Source organism: Nyctibius grandis, chromosome 10 (genome assembly GCF_013368605.1).
Source record: "Nyctibius grandis isolate bNycGra1 chromosome 10, bNycGra1.pri, whole genome shotgun sequence".
NCBI classification, from domain to species: Eukaryota; Metazoa; Chordata; class Aves; order Nyctibiiformes; family Nyctibiidae; genus Nyctibius; species Nyctibius grandis.
In genome coordinates, this window is record NC_090667.1 from 28,522,026 (window position 1) to 28,537,694 (window position 15,669).

At 41.8% G+C, this 15,669-nt stretch overlaps 1 protein-coding gene across 2 annotated transcripts in view; it reads left to right on the plus strand.

Moving 5' to 3' along the window:
* The first annotated feature begins 701 nt into the window (after positions 1-701).
* SLC25A26 (solute carrier family 25 member 26) overlaps positions 702-15,669 on the plus strand; it is a 93,474-nt gene continuing 78,506 nt past the window's right edge. For both annotated transcript variants that reach the window (XM_068408329.1, XM_068408330.1), the window contains exons 1-3: positions 702-871; positions 3,289-3,445; positions 5,078-5,187. In XM_068408329.1, coding sequence (XP_068264430.1) covers positions 839-871; positions 3,289-3,445; positions 5,078-5,187 — 300 coding nt within the window. In that variant the 5' untranslated portion in view covers positions 702-838. The remainder of the gene's footprint in view (positions 872-3,288; positions 3,446-5,077; positions 5,188-15,669) is intronic.

The window sequence follows — 15,669 nt, forward strand, 5'->3', positions numbered from 1 at the left end:
GATTTGAATGCCCTTTGTGGAGAGGGGGAGAGGCCTCAGCAAGACACAAATACAAAAGTTTCTGATGGGATGGGAGTGAAAAATGGCATTTTCCCTTCCAGGGAGAGCCAACACATCTCCTGGGAAGAGGCAGGAGAGATGACCCTGGCCAGGGGGCTTTATTAATTTCCTTGCACATTGCTCTGATCCGCTGTTCACAGGAACTGCCCATGGAAAGTCTGCGCAGGACCGTGTCAGTGGGACCACTCGTTGCGTGTTTGCGCTGTAGACGCTTAATTGAGGAAAAAGCCCAAGTGACTTCAGAAATGTTTTCCCCTCCAAATGCCTTTTTTTCCAGCGGGCTTAGATTTGCTTTCTGAACAGATCCCAGCCGAAGGGGGAAGGAAGCACAGTGGCCACTGGGGCACCCGCCAGCTCCTCAGGGCCACCTGCGCCCGGCCGGGCCCCTGGCGCAGGGGCAGCGGGACGTGCCTCTCCCCCCTTTTCGTGAGCGGCACGGCTGTTGGCGCACAGCAAGCCACCATTAAGTGATAACTAATTAACGCTTAGCCATAATTGACGGGTGCTTTCGCCCTTTTAGCGCTAACACTTTATTACGAGGCTGCAGCACAGCCGCCCTCCCCGCGCTCACGGAAGGGTGAGGGTCCGGGCAGCGGCGTCGCTGCGCGCCGTGCGCATGCGCCCTGCACAGGCGCAGTGGCGGCACGCTCCGCCTGACCGCGGGTCAGCGGCGGCAACATGGCTGCGCCCGTCTGCACGCCGGGGGCACGGCTAGAGCCAGGGGTCTAGCCCCGTCCCGTGGTGGGGGAGCCGGTCTGTGCCGTGTCGCCACCCCTGCATGGAGCCGCGGCAGTCCTGGGCGGCCTTGGTGGTGAGTGCGCGGCGACGCGGCGGCCTGGGCTGCCGGTGCCGCGCTGAGGGGCGGCGGGAGCACGCCTTGGGTCGGCTCCTACTGGCTTCGGCAGCCGCCCCCGGGCAGGGGGTGCCGGGGCCGCGGAGAAGTCGTGGCGTGGCGGCAGCCCGGCGCTGTGAACCGTGTGCTGTGCGCTGCGTTTCCCCCCCGAAAGCTACTTTTCAACGTGTGCCCTCAGCAGCGTCGTGTGCGAGGGGGCAGAGCCCCCAGTGCCCATAGCCAGGGACCTCCTGGGAATGCCCGGCCTTCGCTCTCCGTCCGTGTGGAAAGCACGGGCATGGTGCCTTGGGCTAGGTGAGGGGAGCTGCAGGCGCTGGGAGAGGTCAGCTCCCGGCCCCAAATACTCCCGGGGCACTCGGCTGCCATCCACAAGATCATGGTTCAATGCATTTGAGTTAGGCCCTGGGTTTGTTTAAGTCTATGTCCAACTCCTGGTAGAGGGTTTCAGGTGTTTGACTTCTGATAATGCTACTGTTACTGAAACCTGAGGGAGAAGGTGCATTTTAGTTGTCTTATTATCTAAAAATCATTACTGCTTTCTGCAGATGGCGTCCGCACACAGGTATTGTCACCCTCTGGCAGGTGCTCCATTAGCTGCTTCATGAATTTAAATGATATTTAAGATACAGAGCTTCGAAAACCAAAGAAGCGATTAGTAACTTTTGATTCACTTTTTAACAGATGGCTAGATTAAATCTGATTAAATCTGTTCAATGTTATTTTGAGCAGATAAGGATTTTGATGAAAAAGAGTGAAGAAAAAAATCAATGCATGCAAAATAGCCAACTAGATTAAAAGACTAATTCACTTATTGATTAAAACTTTAGTAGTAGTGAACACCTCTCTGAATCCTCTGTTGGCCCTGAAAAAAAAAAAAATCGGAGTAATACACCTGTGACTTGGTTTTGGGCAGAGCTAAAAACCTGTGCAGCTGTTTCTTGTGTGCCTTCTATATGAGGTAGATTTCAAACTATGTTTTCTGTTCTGAATAACAGTGTATCTAAATAATGTCTCATGATAGATTGTCCTGGTTTCCCTGGGACAGACTCATAGAATCCATTTTCTGTTACATTTTGGTTTAGTTCCTGGCCAGCCATGGTATGTAGGTTTCCAGGCTGTTATCAAGGCCGTTAGCAGGTTTGAGTTAGCCAGGTGCTAAAGCTATGAGGAGGGAAACCCAGGACAGCTGACCCAGGCTGGCCCACAGGTGTATTCTATACCATAAGTGTCATGTTCACTATAAATTAGAAAGTTTGCTGGGGATGGCCCTATATTCCCTCTCTTCTCTTTCCCTTGTCTTCTCAAGGGTCATCATCCCTGGAGGGTCTTACCACCACTATGTGGGCTGAGTATAACTTTGTGTATTTTATATAAGCATTAGTGTTGATAGTGGTTTTCTTATTTTAATAATGTTTCAATTTCAACCCACGAGTCTCCCTCCTTTTCTCAATTCCCTTTCTCGGCTAGGGAGGGGTCACTGGGTGATAGAGCAACTGGTTATTGTTTAGCCCTGGATGCAGGCTAAATGGAGACATTAATGCTAACTATTGATATTTTTTTCTTTTCTTTTTTTTTAAATGAGTTTTTCCATTTATTTCAGTCTCCTACTGTTTTTGACACCTAGTTCTTTTCTACAGATCAACCATGTCCTGGGGAAACTTTAAAAAAAAAAAAAAGTCATCTAGAAACACAGACAATGGAAAAAGATTGAGCTTTAGTTGAAACTATTTTTTTAGGGTTTGGTTTTAAGAATTGCTTTGGTTAAAAACCTTCCCCTTATGACTTTGAAAACATATTTATTTAATATGATTTTTTTTTTTGCCCTGTAGGCTTTTGTCAGCAAAAGAAAATAAAGCAGTTTTACTTTAGGCTTTGTTCAACAAAGGAAATGGGAGGGTAACACTTCAAATGAAGAAGTTTGCTAGAAAAATGTGAATGTGCTTTCTAGAGATGCTTACGGGGGAAGCAGAATTGCTTCTGTCTTTCCCTGATCTTACCACACAACTTTCTAGAGGTGTTGGTCATTCTGTGGTGTGTCTTCTTGATAAGTAGCATTCACTGTCTTGCTTTTATGTGTAGGGGGGTATGTGTTGCATTGCTTTGCTTGTACTATTCAGAACACTGAGATTGTTTTGAAAATACCTTTAAAATAGTTTAAAAGTTGTAATACCTGTTAATTTCTCTCTTTTGTTGAAGCTTCCTTGTTGTAGCTATGGAAGCTATTGAGGTCTGTGTAAGACTGTCAGTTTATAATTTGACCTCAGAAAGGATATGGTCAGTAGTGCTTTGGGTTAGGCATCCCTCAGTCACATAAGCACCACAGCTTCAGCCCTGTGAATATTAATACACTTTACTCTGTGGTTTTTGTCTTGAAGGCTGGTGGAGTTGCTGGTGTCTGTGTTGACTTGATCCTTTTTCCCCTGGATACTGTGAAAACAAGACTGCAGAGTCCTCAAGGATTTAGGAAGGCTGGTGGTTTTCGTGGCATCTATGCTGGTGTTCCTTCCACTGCTATAGGATCCTTTCCCAATGGTAAATTTTCTTTGGATTATGCTTTGTCGTCTTTAAGTGGGAACTTATGTAGTATAGGACATTCATGTCTGTGGCTTCCTCTCATCTGTTTGAATTCTGTGAGTCCATGTCCAGCTGTGAAGAGCAGTTTCTAGAATTGTACAGTATTGAACAAACTCTTAGAGCGAGCCAGGAATGAAGGCTGCTGCATGTTTACTCTGAAAAGCAACCCTTACTCCTCGGAATCGTTCCTGGATATGTCTTATAAGCCTGTCCTTACTTATGGGGCACCCTAAAGCATTTCCAGGTGCCAAAGAGGGTTTGAGTATTGCTTGCCCTGGCCGCTTTTGTCATGGCCCACTCTTTCATGGCATTGGAAATCAAAATTCAAAGTGCTTGAGCACTGGAGGTCTTTGAGCTAATTGCTGTGAGGATGCTATGCCTGTCTTTTTCTCACTGGAAACAACTACAGCACTTAAAATGAGAAGACATTAGGAATACTTTTGAAACTGAAACTTTAAAAAAGTAAATGCTTGTAGTCCCTGCAGAGAAAAGGCATCTGAAATTCCTAATGCCTTTCTCCATTTTGTCTTTGTAGGGAGAGATAAAAAAATAGCAAGCTATGCTCTCAGCAGTCAGTGTTAGGAGAACTTTGCTGACAAATCCACTGACACCTTCAGATGTTTGATGTCCTTCATAAGATGATATAAAAAAATTCAGTTCTTTATCTTGTCTGCTCTGTTATCTACTTTTGAGGTGATAAGCATCTTTTGATTAGCAGAAGGCAATTCACATAGCCCTTCTTTACAATTAAAATCTGTTCCCCCGCAAGACATGTCAGTTTTTTTCAGGATTTACATCTTCAAAATCTGAACTGTGGTTTTATCTTTCCAACGTATGACTGAACTAAAATTATCTTTAGGAGAAGGAGTAACCCTTAAGGTGCAAATGCCTTTGTAGTTGACTGTTGCGGTGAATAAACACAGCTCACGTTACTTCTCTCAGCTTAGTTTTGTATGTTTCTTGTTCACTGGACAGGACTCTTACAAGTCCTTCAAAAGCTTGGGATAATTTTTATGGAGCTAAAGTGCAAAATATTAAATTGACGATAGCTAGGAAGAAGTTATTAACTGCTACTGAAACAGTTTTGCACGTTGCAGGGTAGCAGGCTTGTATCGAGCACCTTGATGATTTTTGTGGTTGGCTTTTTTCTTTTCAATTAATCAACTGATTTGGGGTTTTTTTGTGTTTGTTTTTGTTTTTCCAAAAAATAAAGACCATCCATCCAATTCAACCAAACAAATTGCTCTCTACCCTTCCTATCTATGGATATGGAAGATACCATTTTTTCAAATCCTACTGGACATTCATAATTAATTAACACATCTCTCCTTATCTCACTAGTAAATATGGCCTTAAGTCCTGACACCTTTGATATTAATGGGAGGTTGGCCAGTGACAGCCAGGAGCATGAACTTCTGAAGTAATTATCCCACAGATTGTGTTGATGCTGTTGTGCTGTTTTGGAGCAAAAATATCCTGTTTTCAGCTACAGTTGTAGAATAATAGGTGACAAAATCCACCTCTAAATGTTTTTGGGCTAGTTCTGTGATGTAGGAACATGAAATGACTGCATGTATTCTTGAATTTCAGCTGCTGCATTTTTTATCACCTATGAGAATGTGAAATCCATGCTGCACCATGGCTCTACATCTTACTTGGCTCCAGCAACACACATGGTGGCTGCCTCCCTTGGGGAAGTGGTAAGAAAGAAGTTTGTATATTGTGTATCTGTGGGAGGAGAGGAAACCATGCAGGTTTGGTGTCATATCTTACTTTTTTGAGTGTTGACCATCTTTCTACTTGTGACAGTTCATAAAAAGAATATTACTTATTTTTTTAATGAAGTGGTGGCACTTCTAAGGATTGTTTCAAAGTAAATAAATGAGTTAGTAACAATTCTTAGTAGGCCTGTTGGCTGATCTTGTTAAGTCAGTAGATAGCAGAAGTGTGCATTGTTCCAAAACATGAATACACCTTCGTATTGTAGTAGTTGTGCGTCAATGTTAACATTCAAGAAAGGCTTTTACAGCCTTTCAGCTTCATGTGGGGTCAGGGAAAGGATTTTTATTTTTAAAATAGCCATAAGACAATGGTTTTATATGTAAAGTAAGTAGGTGCCATCATCTGAAACCCATGTGCCTTGACACGTAAGAACCAGTATTAACTAATTAATTAATTATCTCCTTCTCCTTACCTCCATGCATTCACATTCAGCCAACACCATTTGCCAAAATATTTTATTGTATTTGTAAACAGAATCTCCTAGTGGATGTACAAAGTGATGTGACAGGATAGGGCAAGTGGCGGCTGTGTAACTTCACTTACCAAATGGTGTGTAATGCTTTCCTGATGAAGCATGTCTCTGGAAAGTGTCATGGGTAATCTAATGAAGCCTTTTCCCTTGGGATGGACATCTGTATATTTTAGTGACAGCTTTTCACGTGTTCTCTTTGGTAGCTGTGGCCCTTAGTTTAGTGTATTGGTTGGGTTATTGCAGGATAAAGATGCATGTGAATAGTGAAAATAATCTCTATATACAAGCTTTTTGAAAACTCTTTTCTCCTACTTTTTGGAAAAGCTGCTGTGTTTCTTATCCATTAAATCTGTTATTTTCTTCATAGCAGGTTCTGGGGCTGCAAGTAATGGCTTGCTTTGCCTGGGTTCATACAATACCCAGAATAATTGGGTCTAAATTCTGTTGAACACTTTAGATGATCATTAAGGAAGGTCCCAAGAGAAGCCTCGCTTGTTTTGATGCCTAGGTTGCCCTTGCCTTGTTAACAGCATGGACTTTGCAGAAATTGTGTTTGGGGGTGTGTTTTGTTTGGTTTATATTGTAAGTTACAAAAGAAAGAGTATTAACCTATTGAATTTAAGTAACAAAATATCTCTTGCCCTTGTGACTTTCCAATCTGGTATATCTAAGCTGTTTCACAGCTTGTATTGACCACTCCTTAGAAATATTTTTTTTTTTTTTTTTGAGAGAAGGAAAGTTTTCAGTACTAAGGAAATGTCAAGGGTGTTATCCTGGTTTCATTGGGATTTTGTTTCAGTTTGTAACCAGCCATGGTGATCAAGGCCGTTAGCAGTTAATTGCAGGGCAGCTGACCCAGGCTGGCCCACAGGTGTGTTCTATAGCATTAACATCAAGCTCACTATAAAAGGGAGGGCTTGTGGGGAGAGGTGGGGCTCTTTTTGCTCTCTTCTCTTCTGGCCTCCTTTTTTTCCTCATTGCCAATGATTGGTATTCCTGGACAACCTGCTGCAGCTCTGTAGCTAAGTATACTTTTGTGTGGTTTATGTTATCATTTATATTAGTTTCTTTATTTTATTACATCTGTTTAATTTTAACCCACGAGTCTCCCTCTTTTTCCCTTCCTTGGTTGGGGAAGGGACGTTGGGTGAAAGAAAAACTGTTATTGTTTAGCCCTGGGTGCGGGCTAAAAGAAGACAGGTGTATTTGAAAGTGACTTTATATTCCAGTTTAAGATCATAAAATTAATTTCATTGCCAACATGCAATGTTGCATGCCGGGATAACTGGACAACCTGTAGATCCATGGAGTTGAAAGTTTAGCTCTGGCAAGAGCTGGTATGTGACACTCCCTAACAGGAACTTCCTGTGCAAATAGTCTCTAGCAAGTGTTGAAAGAGAACACTTCTTGATGTGATCAAGTGATGACCATTCCTGTCTGATCCAGACACAAACTTGTCTATAGATAAGTACTGAAGATGCTTTATCCGCATGCTTTATCCTAGAAGCTTGAATATTGTGTTTTCAAGACACTGTTTCTGAGGATATTTGCAAACAAAAAGAGCAAGGTTGCTTTGGGTTAGCTGAATCAAATATATTCCAGGTTCAGCAAAATTCTTCTTTCCCCAGATACTCCTCTCGTTTTTAACTGCAGAGTTGGCACAGTGCCTTGGCAGTGTTCAGGGCTGGGTGTTCAGCTCTAAACAGTCCATTGCTGCTCCTGCCAGCACTGTTCACCTCCTTTCTCCTGCTTTTGTCCCACTGGGTGTTTCCTGGCACTGCAGTGATGAAATGGGGTGTGAATTGCTGTGTCTCCACAGGTTTGGGGAAGGGAAATGGGCTGTGTGGAACTACATTTTCTGGCTCTTTTGCAGCTTAAACTTAGCCCATGATGTGGATCAGAAAATACATTGTGTCTGTGGTTCCATATTCTGCTTTTATTAGCTGAGTTTTTTCATCTCTGGTGACACCGGCTTCTTTCTCTCCATTACAGGTAGCTGTGTATTTATACCCCCCATGGTAGCTTAGTTTACTTGTAGGTTGGTCCCAAGCTACCAGGAGTGCAGAGGGATCTGTGCCATTTTAGCTTAGCACCAGGTACCTTGCTGTTATAGAGGCATAGCCCAGCTACTTCCCATGGGAAGCAGTTCAACTCTCCCTGCTCTCTGTGGGTTCAGCTTTGATTCCCAAGTAATTTTTATTCTTCTGTGGAAATGATACTGATTAGGTTGAATGGGATGTAGCCAGGGAACTTAATTTAACATACCAAGCACATGAGGATAGATGAATGTAGCAACTACTAACCACTCTGGTAGTGGTTATAGGCAAGAGTAGATAGAAGGTGATAGAATTAGGGCTGGGTGGGATACATTTGTGTTGCTGCCTCAGGTGGATTCTTTTAGATCTTGACTAGAGCCTGTGCTGTCAGGTTATGACTTCTAACTTGAGGCAATGCACAGAACTTATTTCTGTGGAAATTCTATAAGGGCTGTTAGAAATCAGCAAGAGGTTCTTCACTGTGGCAATGCATAGCCCTTAAATTCCTTGTTTGCCTGATATCTCATGGAACAGCAGATCCAAGAGGGGTTTTAAGCTTCTCAAGTGCTGTTTCAGAATCAAGCAAAATGGCAATTGGGCTCATGAAGAGTTGCCAGTGGTCTGTGATAAAATCCACTGGAAAAAAGGTCTTTTCTTCCGTGAGTGGGTTATTTATAGTATACTTTCTCTGCCTGTGAGGATTCTGTGAGAAAACTATAACCAGGTAATTTAATCATCAGCAGCCTAAGAACAGTTGGCTATAGATGACTCCTTGCATAATTACAGAACCTGTTGCCTCTATTTTCCAAGGTGGTCTGTAGTTTCATGACCCTTACAACTCAGCCACTTACTGCTTTCATTTTCAGGCTGACAAATGGAGATGCAGCATGGTTAAATGAGTTGCTCAGGGCTGTCTCATATTCTTGGCTCTTGCTACTCTAAGGCCAGAGGAATATATAGTGATACCCATTGAAATGGCAATCTGACTTTGTGGTGTGGAAACTGTGATGCTCTAACAACCATTTTTCAACTAATAAGATTCTGCTTTTTGCTAGCTTTTCTTCTTCTCTTGGTGTGATGGGAGAACTAAGCTGTAAAATAATTGAGATGGGGATTTAGAGATTTGCTACAACAAACCTGTAATAAAAATAGCACAAAGCAAGATCTTCTCACATTTGTTTTATATAAAAGTCTTAGCCGATCAATAGAAATATATAAGCTATTCCAAATTGGATCAGGGTGAACGTTATAATTATAGTTTTATTGATTAGTCATTAAGTTTTAATCAGGGCATAACCACTGGGATTGTTATTTCGTCAGTAGTTTTCTTATACGTACTTTTCCTCCTTTGTACACTTCAATAATCACTATGATATAAATTGCTTTTAAATGTGAAATAATAAGCCAAAGACTGTCATGTTCGGATTCCCAAGGCATCTCTGCATTTCCAAACTGCCTCTGTACAAAATGGAGAAATTAAGATTTAGAGCAAGAAACTGATATTGGATTTCTAGGTTTGCTGCTCCTTCACTGGTGAGCATAAATGAGTCAGCTGCCGCCTTGTGCATCAATAAAATGTGAGTATGTGCTAAGCTTAAAGGTATGTTAATGCTGACTAATGTGTGTTTTGAATGTGACCCAGTAAAAACAATAAAATAGGTAAAGAGGAAAAAATGCAAAGGTTGCATCAAGATATGTTAAAATATATGGGAGAAATTGGTCAAACGGGACCTCTTTTATAAGAGCCACTCTTCTGTACTGTTTACAGCCTGTGTAAATTCATGGGAAACACAGTCTCCTGGAACTGGTTTGGCCCAGGTTCCCAGTTCCAGGCTGGGAGGCACAAAACCAAGCAGTAAAAAGGCAGTGACTGCAGTGTAGTGTGGTGTTTTGTGTGGGATTTGTTCTTTTTTTTTTTCTTCTTTGAGGCAGGAGGAATATAGAAGGCTAATCTCATCTCCCGGAGTGAGATAAAGGAAAGTACATACAAAATCTGACCCTGTTAAACATAATTAATTTTTCCTATAACTGAATCTTGCTGTATAGGGACTCTGAATATCCTGTAATACATGAAAAATTACTTACAAAGACACAGCCAAAACTCTAGAGGGCAGATATATGGTATATCATCTCATCTCTTCAAGGAAGGAGAAGGTTGAAGAATACCTGAGTTACCAAGGAGGGGAAAACCCTTATTATACCACTTGTGTAACTGTGAAATTTGGAGATGGGAAACACACTTACTGCAGCCAGGGCTTTGGAATTTTTCATCTTGACTCTGCATTGCCCTGTATGTTTAGTCTGCCTGTATCTTTACAGTGAGCTGCCAAATGTGCTTGGAAAACATGATATCATAGGGAGTGGAAAGGAAAACCAGATGTTCTGAAATTTTGCTTTTAATATTCTAAGGCGGTGTAAGCAACTCTGAGAAGAAGCGGTATTTTTAACCTCCTAGTGCCCATTTTAAATAGTAACCAGGTGTGTCTTGCAGATCCAGAGTTAATTGTACAGGTCCAGATTGATTTGTACAGCATTTTTAATGTCAGTTTAATATGACAGTGTATACTATTACACGAAACTTTGATAAAGAAAAGTCCCCCTCTGGGCCTCCTCCACCAGCCTCCTGCAAACATGGTTTTATGGGACAAGTTTAAGATTGTCCCAGTTTGACCGATGAGGTTTCCTTCATGAGTGCCAAAGCGGCTGGATTCAGCACAGTTAATTTTACATCCTGCTGGCTTTTCCGTGGAGGTGAGAATAAAGTCATTTGGATCACATTCTAGAGAAGCTAGCTGACAATAGTCTTTTCCATCTAATATTTAGATATTGTTATGGTTACGATCTGAGCTTTGCAAGATATTTAGTGAAAGTTTTGGGCTGTTGCTTGTAAATATCAGGTTCGCTCTTATCTTTCTGATGTTTTCTTTTATTTTTGATTGGCTAATTTTGGTGGTGATGTCTTTCCCCCCCCTCTACCTCCTCTGTAGGAAAACAAGCTACCTTGACTTTCAGCTCACTTGTGAGAGAAAGTGTGGGGGAGGACTGAGGACCAGGATGGGGAGGCAGATGTCCTGTTCTTTTGGCAGCTAGCGGTAATGACCGTGCTCTGGAAGTAGATTACCAGCTGAAGTTATTAAGCTGCTTTTGTCCTTGTGTAAGTTTCCAGAGTACTTTAGGATTACAGCATTGGAGTTGTGTTGACACCGTGCAGCGCATCCCAAGGCTGCCAGATCGCAGGTCACTTGCCATGAAGTGGAGTGTCTACAGAGTATGCCATAGCACCAGACAGGGAGAGCAACTCGGATCCTGAAAGCTGCCCAGTTATATTAGTGACACTGTGCCTGCATTTATTTGTCCTGTTAAATTTTTAAGCTGATGTAGCCATGATACTTTAGGTTCCTCGTGTGGCTTGTTTTCATTCTGCTTCAGTGTCTCTGCACTGTGGTCCTTCGACTTGTATAAATGCTGGACAAGCTCATGGGTCTAGAAAGTGGTTTCTGGTCTGGCTGCAAGAATGCTAAAACTCAGGCTACCTACTGGGCTTTGGTGGAGCATAAACCTCATGGGAAAAGATGGAAACCTTGACTGTGTTCTGAAACAGCTCTGAATGCTTAGGTAGGGCCTGCTCTCTTTGGAGGTGGTAGGCTTGGCTGTCCTCAGCAAGAAGGATTTTGGCATAGCCTCATACTTAACTTTTTTCCAAAATTTGAGAAAAAAGGGTTGTTGAATTGATTTGAATTGAAACGTCCAAAAGTTTGTCACTTCACTGGGGAGAGGGTATCATGTGGCTCCACAAGGCAAGGTGAGGACAGGTATTTCAAGGTGAAATTCCAAGCTCGCTTGTGTATTCCAGTGTGTTGCCACTTAAGATACTTTTGTGATAAGAGCAAAGTGTGTGGTTCATCTGTGATTAGCATCTGACCCTCGGTATTAATAACTTGGGAATTTTTTTATCTGCTGTTGGGATGTGTCAAATAAGAAAGCTGCTTAATGCAGGCATTATCTTTCTGGGGAATTCAGCTAGCTTTCTCTACTAGTCCTAACTTGTTTCTTAGACAAAGCAAGCCCAAATGCAAGCAAGTTTACAGTTTACAAATCATGATTCTGTAGAATGACACTTCGAGTGTGCTTTTAATTCTAATAAAGAAGGAAAGTGCATGTTTTATATTATTTCAGACTTTTTTTTTTCTGGAAAAAGGCATTTTAGACGTGATAGACAACATCATGTTGTCTCTCTCAGTCCACGAATCAGCCCCTTCTTCCCTCTGCACTGGCAGTATCTTTTGAAACAGTTAACTAGTTTCAGTTTAATAGAACAGGAATCTCTAAAAGTCTATTGGTATGAATTCCATGAGAGTAACTGGCTACGTCAGGAAGAAAGTTGCTACTAATGCCCATTCTGAGGAAAAGGCAGAAGCATGAGTCAGACAAATCCACAGAGTAATATCATGAAAGAATCTCCAGCAGGATAATTGGTGAGGGCTATACAGCATTGTAAGCCCTAGAAGATTAGTTTGCAGGAGCCCAATCTAGCAGAGATGAAACAGCTGCTCACATCAGACGTGGAGTTAAGATTTTAGCTGTTTGAAACTCCAAAACTCGCGTGTTGGAAGATGTGGCTTTTCAGTTCAACAAGCAAGTTGGCCACTCTAGGGAGAGTTGCTTCTAAATCAACAATCATCTGCTGCAACAAAGAAGTGATTTAGTACTTACTGTGTCTAGACTTTGGGCTAATGGCTTTGAATTTTTAACTATCCCTTTTCTAAGAACTGAACTAATAAATGGACAAAACTGTTTAAAAACAAAAAGCCGCGTTTTCCGATTTGCATCCTATCTCCTCTCAATGAGTGTAATATGGGCTGGCAGACCGTAGTATTCAAAGTAGTATCCAAAGTCTGACAGCAGTCAAAGTTTGATGGGACCTCTTCCACGGGACTTAAGCGTTTTTGAAGTTTTCATTGATCAGTGTCTGTCACTTTAGGTGTGACTGTGTCTTTTGTGCTGTGCATATCTGGATGCGTATAGGCATCGAGAAGGGGAACGTGCCGACCCTGACAAGATGAGCACTGGTGAGGAGTGCAGCAATGTAGGTGGTCTTATGAATTAATCATGGTGGATTTTGAAATATTCATGAATTAGGTGAGGTCAGGTCTGCAATGCAGATGCTGCAGGATTTTTGCCAAATCCTTATGCAGAAGTGTAGCTGAGCAGTGGTTGGAAGATGGTTGTGAAGGCAAGACTGCTGCATTAAGAACTAGTGGAGAAGGAGCACAGAGCGGATGGAAACTCAAATTAGAGCTGCACCTGAAAATTGGTTGTAAACAAAGATGAATGGAGGCATGAATCCACAAATGCTGCCAACAAATTCATCATACAATTAAAGGCTGAAACAGCAAATTAAGAACTGTCAAACACCTAACCAGCCACCCATGCTGATCTTCCCTTGTATGCTCCATGTTAACTGCATGTATTGCTGCTTCTTCATCAGCTGCCCTTCCTAGATTGCTTTGTGATATCTACTCAATTCAGGGCTTAGAGGATATGCCCCTTTGCAGTAAAGAGGAGAAGCCTGATGGTTGTCATCTCTTTTCTTTCAGTCCTAGGGCTGATATTCAGCTGACTTAGAAATATCTGTAGCTCAAAGTGTCTATAGAGGAAAGTTAATTTGGGTTAAAGAGTATAAGTGAGAAATTAATAATTTAAAAGTATTTCCTGATGGATTTCCTGGCTTGCAACATTTTGCCAGAGTCGGCTTTGGAAATGTCTGAGATAGTTTAAGGTAAGTTTATTCCAAAGTAAGGTTCTGTGCAGGGTTTGTCAGGAATAATTCTTTCTGAATAGCTCCATATGTGGACAAGCCTGTAATTCTTTAAGTGAAAAGGCTGTAGGAAAGAGTAAGGGATCAATTAAAGGAAAATACTTGATAAAATACAACGTAGTTGAAATTTCCGTGTTCTGGGCCAATGTAACCCCAAGGGACTGAGCAAATTGTAAAATACTAGTCATCTTTCAACAGGAGACTTAATGTGTTTTCAGAAAATATTGCCTGTGTTCTCTTGCCTGGAATCTCATTAACATTTGTCCTCCTGTAACACAGCCTGACCCTGCTTGGCTCCTTGGAAACAGTTTTATGCTGGATGAGATGCACCATGCTACTTCTGCTGAAAGAACAGTTTGGCTGGTGGATGTGATTAGTTTCTTAAGCCTTTTAAAATAAGTTTAACAGACTCTCAATGGAAGAGTTTCTGGGATAGATTGGATCATGCAGACAATTCTGTAGGTTCAATTAAGGGTCTACTCTTCTTTGGCTTTAAGGCTTTCTGTGTTTAAATGTAGCAGTGATTTATGATTCAAGCATCAACCAAGTTAAGGAACATTTTTTTAAAGCTGTTCAGCTGTCTAATTTTTTGCCACTCGAGTTTAAACCAACTGCTTGTGACTGTACTGAAGAGCTTCAAAATCTCTGGGACAGTCTGTGCTGGAGTACAAAAGAGATGTGCATAACAGCAGGCCACTTTTTGTAAGTTTTAGGTTTATTTTTAAAAAGGAAACAGAACTCTGATTAAACTTTGAAAGACCAATTGAGTTGTGCAAAGCGCACAAACTTTCAAAACATCTGCAGTGAGAAGTACTTCTGTAAAGAAGTGTTTAGTGTCAGCCTTGTCAGCTTCACAAACTTTCCCTCTTCTTTGCCCGTTAACTGATATAATTGGGATAACGGTTTCTCCTTGCTGTGAAGAGAACTCAGTACAAATTTCCACTGTTTGAGGACAAAAGTTTTCCAAGCTGTATCTGACATGGCTGATGGAGAGGCAGGCAGGGAACCCACAGTGAGAGTTGTAGGGCATGTAGCTGGGCAATCGAAGAGCCACGTATGGGGAAGGAAAACTAAGAGGGGCAGAAGCCCATGTTGACAGGGCTACTGGAGTGATGGACAAGGAGCCAGCAGAGGACTTCAGGCATGTGGGGTGAAAAGGCTCAGCCAAGATGGCCATTGTGAAGGAAGAAATGTGTGGTGGTACAGATGATGCTCTGGAGAAGGAAGAAGGGAGCTCTGGAAAGCAATAATAAGGAGCTGAATTAGGTTTGACAATGACAGGATGAAATAACACTGCAAAACAGCTCTGCAGATTCCAGGTGAAGTCATCTAAGGTGGAGGAAGTTGGAAAGGGTGAGGCAGTTAATCTTCTGACTACAGATCTCATGCTCCCCACCTTCCCCACTATCTAAGATTCCCAATTCCAGAGTTGTGACCAGTTTAGAAACAATTATTTGGAGGATGAAATACTTATCTCATAATATTGCTTTGAAAAAGTTCATTTTTTTAATCTTCTACTGGAGAGGGGAATCCCAGTGAGATCTGATGAACCAAACATAGAGTTTGGAGAGGCATGGAAAGCTGCAGTGCTGAATTCAAGGTTTATTGAGAGCCTCTGACTTGAATTGAGAAGGCAATTTCCCCTTCTTCTTCAGAATCCAAAGGAAATTGGTGCAATTTAAGATCTCTTAATTTTAGACTCACCTAATATTTTAATCATTCAGTTATCTGAGGAATGGAAAAGGACGTTTGTCATGTTTCAGATTAAAAGTAGTAACTTCCTACTTAGAAGGGAGCATCTGACATAGAAATTGAGATGCTCAGATTATGTCATATTTATTAACCTGTTTTGGGAAGCAGCATTTTTTTAATATTAAAAAAAAGACAAAACAAAACAAAAACAACAAAAAAACTACAACAGAACAAACCTGAGCTATAAGGTAGCTTTTGTCTGCAGGAGTATGGCCAAGGCTAATGCAGAGTGGACTTAAAAAACCAATCCCAAACCAATAACACCCCACAACACCAAAAACATCTTTATTGATTCTTCTCTTTGAACAGGGTTTTAGAATTG